Source organism: Lepidochelys kempii, chromosome 2, assembly GCF_965140285.1.
Source record: "Lepidochelys kempii isolate rLepKem1 chromosome 2, rLepKem1.hap1, whole genome shotgun sequence".
Classification (NCBI taxonomy): Eukaryota; Metazoa; Chordata; order Testudines; family Cheloniidae; genus Lepidochelys; species Lepidochelys kempii.
Window position 1 is genome coordinate 42,074,631 of NC_136381.1, and position 9,231 is coordinate 42,083,861.

General features: G+C 43.9%; 1 protein-coding gene across 1 annotated transcript in view; it reads right to left on the reverse strand.

Annotated features, from left to right (window-relative positions):
- Positions 1 to 4,707, reverse strand: part of SDC2 (syndecan 2) — a 98,497-nt gene extending 93,790 nt beyond the window's left edge. The window contains exon 1 of the mRNA XM_073330513.2: positions 4,241 to 4,707. Coding sequence (XP_073186614.1) covers positions 4,241 to 4,300 — 60 coding nt within the window. The 5' untranslated portion in view covers positions 4,301 to 4,707. The remainder of the gene's footprint in view (positions 1 to 4,240) is intronic.
- Positions 4,708 to 9,231: the final 4,524 nt, after the last annotated feature.

Here is a 9,231-nt window from a genome sequence, read left to right on the forward strand (position 1 = left end):
ATTCAGTGACTACAGTTTAGAGAGACATAAAAGACAATGTCTCAGCCCCTAAGGACTTCCAAGTATTAAATTAGATGCAATCCTGGCTTCATGGCTACCATGTTCAAAATGGAAATTGGTTTATGACCAAAGGCCAAATAGTCAACTGGTTTCAATATTTTTTAAGTTTAAAAACCATGTATTGAACTAGGAAAGCCTGGAGGTTTAGCTCAGCCCAACCCTCTGACAAATGAAAATATTTCCAAGTACATGACGGTGCTAAAAATATATTAAAAATACACACCAGCATAAGTCTGCCAAAGCACAGCCAGTATCAAAGTGGTTCAATAATTTCAGATATTTAAAATACCTTGTTAAACATACATGGATGAAGGACTGGGATGGGTCTAGTCGGAAATGTAGCTAAAGTAAGAAAGAGCAGCTTTGACACACTATGTTAGCATGCAACAGATACTTAACAAGACACTATAAGGAAATACTCCAGCCTCTGGTTTGGAGTAAATATGGTCCACCCAATGCGTCTTTACAGTCTATGTATGTACATTAGGAAAAGCAAAATTTAAAAGTAACCTTTGTTTAGAAATGCAGTGAGATACTCCGAGTAGCCCAGCAGATTAAACTAAATTTACTGAAAATGGACACTCTCCAGATAAACCTAACATGTGACTCATTATTTCATTTTTTCCTCTCCCCTCTCACTCAGATATCTGTCTCCAAAGTCCATATCATTCCTTCTTCTCAATTCAATACCAAACAGCCCAAAACTCGTGGGCAACCAGGACACAACAAGTCAATACAGGAAAAGATTTTAGATTCAAGCTCTTAAGAGGTCAAATATTTTTCAAATGATACTGGATACTGCCCTGATATTTGTCCTTCTAATGGCTGAAACACACTGTGTCAAAGTCTGTTCTGTATGTCTACTTCACAGCAATCAGACTAGAAAGAGGGAAAACACATTGCAGAGATTACTAAATTCATGTTGATATATCATTGTACAGTGTTATTTTGTACTAAAAACTAAAGACCAATCATGTGCATCTTTGGGCTTTTTGTAATAAACCACAGGGCAGAGATTCAAAACATACTGTTAATTTCTAGTGAAGAGCAAACAGAATCACTCCTTTTTAAATTTATCTCCATAAAAAAGGAATGCTAAAGGTTCTTGTGTATTCTTGTCTCTTTTTTTTTCAGAAAGCTACTAGAATACGACTTACAAACAACTACTTGACAGTGCCCCCTGAGAACTGATAGACTTTTAAACATCCATATAAATTCCTCTTATCTCCAAGATTCCTTTATTTTATTAAGAACTATGTTTATAAAATCCTCCTCTATCTTTTCCTAAAGATAGCTCTAAGAAAAAACTTAACTAGAGAGGACAGTACATACTTACAGCCAGATACTAGAAACACAGTGAAAGAGCAATTAGTCCTCCTTTACTTATACAATAGTTTCACAACTTTCTTCCAGCTGCAAAGGCACTGCACTAAAGGCAAGCCGCCAGCACTGCTCCCCTAGATACTTTATGCTGCACTTCCATTAACCCATAAACCAAGCAGCACTGATACATTCCCACAAACTGGCCTCATGGCTCACAGCGGAAGAAGGCAATAGTCCTAAGGCAAAACATAAAACTTAATACTTTACTAATTGCTGTGGCATTTTAATGGTTACCACACCATCACAGAACTTCACAGCTATGGAACTTCTAGAAGCAATTATAGCTGTAAAATTTAAATAGAAAGTATTAAAATATACTGTACCTCATTAAAGACTTGCTATAATGAACTGAATCAAATTTTTATTTTTCATAATACAAACTAAAATCACTAGTTATGCTGGATTGCATTTTTTAGTTATTTTAAAAAAGTATTAGCCTTAAATGGCTTTCATGAACAACCAGCTGACCACTAAACAAGAGATCCTTTATTGTGTTCATATTTAAATAATATCTAAAACACTTTCAAAAGATATTGCACTTGAGTAAGATTGTTAACCACAGTGGAGCAGCAGTTCATTGTAATTGAATTAAATTGTCAGGGTACCTTAATTTCATATTGAGAAATGTTAAAGATCCTAAAAATCCTGAGTCACCTTCCCTCAGAGAATTTCAAAGCACTTTACAAGCATTAGTGAAAAAGCCTCAAATGCTAGTAAGGTATTATTATCCCCATTTTATGGAGAAAGAAAGTAAGACACAGAAGGTAAGTGACTCTTTCCCTACAAGGGATTCAAATCCTTGCAGCTGACTTAATTAACTAGAGGGCCAAAGTTAGTGAAAATACATTTGTGATTTTTGAAAGCATACACAGCAACATTAGACTAAGCTTCTCAGAGAAAAACATCTGTAAAGTGTTATCAGCGGAAGAGTCATCCTTAAATCTCTCCATGTTTTGAGGAGGCTCCACTTGTATGTTTCTCTCACAGAGGAGCTCTTGTTTTCCCTGACTGTGATTTTAGATACCAGATTGCCTGGAATGTTTCTCAAGGGTAAATACTCGTTCTACACTAGGAAGCTCTTTTTTCAAAGTATAAAATAGTCTGACAAGCTCAAATTCTCAATTTTATTTAAAAAATCCTTAAATGAAACGAGGCAAGCTGAGGTTAACAACATCACTTTATGTGCTAAAGAAATGAGGGTAAAAGACCTCAACTTTTCTGAGCTATTGATTTTTTTTTCCAGTAGTTGTGATGCAAGTGTTACACAGAAAGCTGCACAGGGAATACAGAATGCAAGCAAATCCCTCCAGGGAGTCATGTTGACTCCAAATTTCACAAACTTGAGAACATTACTTCTAGCCTCAAAGTAAGGGGGGGAGGGAGGAGAGAACACAAACATGCCTCATGGGAGCATTTTTTGTAGTCTTCTTTTACCTCAAAAGTTATAACTTAATTAGGTCATATGGTAGATAGTGGAGATACAAAATGCAGCCTTCTTGGGCAAGTAAGTGCTGTAGCTGAATCCGTCAACTCACAAGGGCATTTTCAGGAACAGGGATTTGAGTTATTTTGTAAGGCAACAATTCCCTTCACTGCAGAGGAAAGAATGAGAGGCAGGACAGTCTATTGGAGAGCAAATCAGAAAACACATACCGTTCTTAAACCCGAGCACAGGAACTGAGTACCAAACTCCTACTACTTGGGTGGGAGAAGGAGGGAGGAAAAGCAGGAGACAGCAGTGCAACCACTTAAAGACCAAAAGTCTTCCACTGCCCTGAGCACCATTGTTACAGCCCAGAGGAATCCCTGGTGGTTTCTACAGCTAAAAAGCTGTTAGTGACTGGAAAACAAGCAGGAAAGAGCACAAGCCAGACATATTTTCTACATTCTAACTGTGCCAACAAATGCCCCTCTCCGCGCCACCAAAATGTATTAACCAGGAGAAGGCAATCATTTTTGCAAGTCACAAACCTCCAAAAATATAGCTTCTGAGAGAAAGTACTGTCCTATCATTGTACACAGCGAGGTTAATCTAAATGCAAGACGAGTTTCAAACTTATTTTTAGTGCAAGGCTGCGTGAATTCTGAGCCCCGTCCCATCACGTTCGCCTCCAGTCCGCCGACAACGCTGCGGCAGCAGCGGAGCCCGCAAAAACACCAAACTTTATCTTCTAGGGTGCGACGGTCACACCAAGAAGAGTCAAGTCTCTCACACACACACACACACACACACACAACTCTCCCCTCCCCCGCCACTGGCTGGCCCAGGCTGTGTTTTTGTTGTTAAGAAAAAAAAAAGCCTCCAGCTCCCACCAGATGTCTGTCGGAATCATAATGTACAGCCCCGCGCAAAGGGGGAAAACACCCCTTGGACAGATCATCGAAGTGCCTTCGGCAGTCTCCTGCCCAGCAGAGGTAGCAGCAGCTCGTCCTGCCGCCCCTTTCCTGAGACAGTATGGAAGAAGCGGGTTTCTCCCCCAGGCAGCCTTGAGGCTGCTCTGCCTCCACACCCCCCACCAAAAGTCTCCCCCCAGAATGGGGGGGGGGGGAATTACTGCACAATCTCCCTCTCCCCCAGGACTTTGTCTAGTCACGGCAAAGACTCAACAGGAGCGGGGAATCGCTGCACCTCGGCAGAGTAACTCCTGCCCCCCTCGGAACTACACTGTGCCCGGCGGGGATACAGGCTTGTTTGTCCGCAGCTTTCCCGGGAACGCCACCCGGGGCTGGGGCTGCCACCCGGGGCTGGGGCTGCCACCCGCAGGGGAACCCCGTCCCCCACTCCCAGCCAACTTACCGACTCCCCGGACACGCAGGCCACCAAGCCACAAGTGAGCAGTATCCACGCGCTCCGCATTATTCCCGGGGTGCAGGCGAGGCAGCTGCCGCTTCAGGCAAAACCCAGCCGCCGAGCAACCCCCGGCTGCTTCGCCACCACCGGAGCCCGCAGCACCAGCAGCAGGGACCCCGGGCGCTCCCTCCCTCCCACGGCCGCCTCTGGCGCCGCCGCTTCTCACTTGTTGGCTGCCTGCGGGCAGGAATCCCACGGGACCCGGGGCGGAGTTGGTCGGTCTCCCTCCTGCCCGGGGTGGATTTTATTTTCCCTGACACCGTTTCAGCTGCATCAATAAATGAGGGAGCAAAAGTTTGGGAGCGCGGAGGCAGCGGCTGGGAGAGCAGAGCTCGGTGCAGGTCCCTCTCTGCTCCCTTCTCCCTCAGTCCAGAGCCTGCCTCCGCCTCTGCGTGTGAGAGGAGGCAGCAGTGCGACTCCTAGTTAAACCCAGGAGAAATTCCTGCAGGATTACAGCACCGATTGGCAGCTCAGGCAGCCAGTGGGAGGAGGGAGGATTTGCAGCAGCTCTCTTTTCTCCTTGCACACATCCAAGCAACTTTTGGTTTTGGTGCCCTCCCCCCTTCTATTTTTTGCCCCCTTTAATACAAATGAAAAGCATTTGCAACGCCACGGGGCAACCGAGGGGGAAATGTTCCGCACGTTTTTGCTTTGAAGCGTGAGAATTGGGCCGATATAAAAGAATAAACTTGGAAAGATTTTTTTTTTTTATAACTTTGCAATCTGACTTTTTTTTATGCTTTCAGATCCTTGTTTGGAGCGGTGATCTCCCTTACCCCATCCCTCATTACATGTTACAGTATGTTAACATAATGGCATGCAGTATTGCCAACTCCATTCCAACATCATGAGACTGGCTAAAAAAACCCAAGATTGTTGAAGACTAGCATCTAGAGGTCGTTTTATTTGCTCTTTGGGGTTCAGATTGTCAAGCTTTTCTGTATGACTGAGGGCTAGAAATTTACTTTAACAAAAATGAAATCTGAGCTTCAGGTGTAATCATACAAAATCCAGGAGCTGGGGCTTTAAAAAGGACAAATAGTACAGTGAGCTCCACCATAAATATTGCAACACCTGGCACCCTATGAATATGTACTTTGACTAGACAGTATCCATGAACTGTAATGGACCTGTAATTGTAATGGGATACCTGTAAATGTAATGGAATGTAATTTGGATACCAACTGGGAAAGCATACGGTTTCACCCCCTTCTACAAATTGCCCCATGTGACTTAATTCAGGAACTTAATTCAAGTTGCAGTGGGGAAGGTTTAGATTGGATATTAGGAAAAACTTTTTCACTAAGAGGGTGGTGAAACACTGGAATGCGTTACCTAGGGAGGTGGTAGAATCTCCTTCCTTAGAGGTTTTTAAGGTCAGGCTTGACAAAGCCCTGGCTGGGATGATTTAACTGGGAATTGGTCCTGCTTGGAGCAGGGGGTTGGACTAGATGACCTTCTGGGGTCCCTTCCAACCCTGATATTCTATGATTCTATGAACTAATGGTTGACATTCTATGGCCTGTATTATGCAGGAGGTCAGATTATCTGATCATAATGATCCCTTCTGCCTTAAAAATCTCTAAAGACTCAGAATGGTGGAGAAGAAAGCTCAGTGAGGTTCTCCTTGCAGAGTTTTCCACAAATCCTGTGTCTCCTCCCCACACTATGGTTTGGACGCTGAGGGCATAATAATTTTATTAAGATGATGTTAAAATAAAAAGAAAATGGTACAGAGTTTAAGCATAGAAGTTTCTGGTTATCAAGGAATAAGGTACAGATTATCAAGGGGTGCGAAGTTCGTTTTAGGAACAAGTGGCATAAGAAATACATAATCTGCAATATCCCCGATTGGGGGTAAAAGGTTAACGGGTCAAATTACAGACATTGAGATATGGGGGTATGTTGTTCATATAATGGCTATGTTCAGGTGTGGAGTATAATGAGTGAATAGATGATGAGGATGGATTTACCCTCATTTGGTGAGATTTAATGTTCAGTGAGTTTATGGTTCCAGTTCATATGGTGTAATGGAAAAAGTCTCTCGGTCCCTTTCTCGTAGTGGATGCACGATGTCGTACCAGCTCACACCTCCTGGTACTGTCGGTGGCCGGTGAAGTGTTCGATGTAGATGTCCCTGGGCCATCAGATGGTGTCCGAGACCATGAGGCGCCGCATGAGCCATGCATAGCATCGACCGATCCCACAGGTCCGCAGCACACGCTCGTTGCAGGGGTCCCAAGCGCCCAGAGCTCCGACGATCAGGGCGTCCATCTGCACCTCATAGCCCTTCGCTCTCAGGGTGTCGGCCAGGGGGGAGTATTTTTCCAGCTTACGAGCTTGGGCTTCGCGGAAGGCCGGGGTCCTGTTCTCAAAGGAGAACGTGACGTCGACGAGGATGATCTTTTTCTGGGCCTCATCGGTGACTACCATGTCAGGTTGCAACTGTCTGTCAGTACCGAGGATGGCGCAGTTTACAGTGATCTCCCCCAGGCGCGGTGAGATGGCTTTCACCAGGTGGTTCTGGGTGGCATCATGGCGCAGCTGCCAGGCTCTGGAGTGGGGCTTGCAGCTGCACAGGACTTGGGGCAGGGTCTCGTTGAGTAGCCACATTTCCTGCAATGCTTGTCTCGGTTCCTGTGGTGGACGGTTCCGTGTCTACACTGCAACAAAACCCCGGAAGAATCAAGTCTTGGAGCCCAGTTCAACTGAGTCACTACTCTCTGGTCTCATGGCTTTCCTTGAGCATATCCCCTACCAGCGCAAAAGTTCACACAGTACAAATGTAACCGCTGCCCCTCCCCCACCAAATCCCTTCCTCACACATAGATCCACAGAGGAGCCCCTGTGGCAGGAACTGAGGCAATTGGGCTGTGGGCGACTCTCTTCCATACCAACCGAGCAGAGTAACTGTCACATCCCCTCCATGTGTGTGGATATGATGCTGAGACAACATAATAGTAATAATATTCATCTAAATACTGATTTTCAGAACATATCTTGTCATCACTTTTTACATAGCACTCCCTTCTGAAATCCACTTTGGCCTTTTTTATTTTTTTTACATCTTCAGAGCTTTGCGCTGTACAATCATTAACCAATCAATGGAGAGTTCTGAATAAAAACTGATTGCATAATATATCACTTCATCTTCAAAGCACACAGTAAACATTAAGGCCCTGATCTGGTGATGTAATGTGGGTGGGCAGGCCCCTGCAACTGCATGAAGCCAATGGGTTCTGTACAGATGGAGGGGTCCACTCAGAGTTCTTGGCTGGACTGCGGTATAACTATTAATAATTTCAACAACCCTGTGAGGTAGGTCAGTATTATCCTTTACAATTGAGGAAAGTGAGGCAGAGGGTTTAAGGCTCCCATCCTGCGAGCTGATCCACACAGCCAAACCCATACACCTACGCAGAGTTCCATTGACGGTGCAGCAAATGTCCATCGGCACGGATCAGCTTGCAGGATCAAGGCCTGAATGATTTGCACAAGATGAAAGAGGAGCTACAATTAAAGTACAGGACTGTTAGGTATTTTCTCTGGTTCCTTAGTAATGGCTGTACATTATGTTTAAATGGTAAAAGCAGTATACAACATTAAAAACAAAAACAACATAGAGGGAAGAGCAAGAAAGAAAACCCATGTGCAGGAAGTGCCATAAGGAATCTGAGTATTGTTTAAAAAAAAACCAAAAAACATTACTATGGTGGGTTATTTTAGCCTTCATGTGCATATGTTTTAAACACAAAAAAAACTTCATTTGCATTTTTGTTCCAATCCTTCTTGCTCAGGGATTTACCTATTCTGTTCTAAAATCCACTCCAGACCAAAACAAAGGCTACTGTTGACTAAGGCCTTTATCTTGCAAGGAGCTCCTCATGGCAGATCCCTGCAGTAATGGGGCTCCTCCTTGGCCCCAAGTGTCTATCAATAGAGTCTAGTACAGATTTGGGGCCTAAAACTTAGCATTTGTGGCCCCAAATCTGCAAACATTTATGTACATGCTTAAGTTTACACACACATGTAATCCCATTGAAGTCAAGCATAAAGTTAAACACGTGCATAAGTGTTTGCAGGATTGGGGCTCAAGATTGCAGATATAAAATAATTTTGTAAAAAAATGAAAGGGGGGTAAAAGTGACTGTAAATAAAAAGAAAAGAAATAGCCCTTTTGAGTCACAGGCGTAGCAAAAATATGTCCTGAGAGTCACTTGCTGCCTTCCAGCATTCCTAACACTATCCTGTCCGGAGCTCCATCCATATTGCAACAAAAACATTTATATGTGTGGCCCTATTCCACAACAGCTGTGCTACATAATCATAGCCAATTGTGCCTGCACCTGCTCCTGTTGTCGCCCTGATTTTATAGGGACAGAGGCAAGAGGGAGGCCCAGCACGAAGCAGAAACAAAGTGTTTTTCACCCAAAGGAAGTGTGTAATAAGAACTACAATGGGAGAGTAACCAGAGACAGGCAACATAACAGAGCTGCCAAGAAAAAGCTGCAGGCCTGGGACACTTGGGATCCAAACCTCAGTCATTAATCACTGTGTTGCCTTTGTGTTAAAAACAGTTCACCCACTCCTCTTTTAGGCCCCTTAGCATCTGTATTATCGTTGCAAGGGTAATGGTCAAACCAGGTTATTATAACATGGTTTGGATGGCTAATAGGGACAAGGGCAAATCATGTTAAAGACATTTTTAAAATGTGCTTAGCCCAGGTAGACTACAGCAAGGTGTTTTCAAATCTGATTGTAGACTAGAGATAAGGCCAATACACCAACCCTTACGAAGATCTAAATCTGAACTTCATTGTTTGGGTGGGTGGAGATCTCTCTCTCTCTCTCTCTCATATATATATATATGGGGAACAAACCCCTGAATTTGGGGAAAGTTTGGCCATGAACCCTGGATTCATGGCTTGGAATCATTC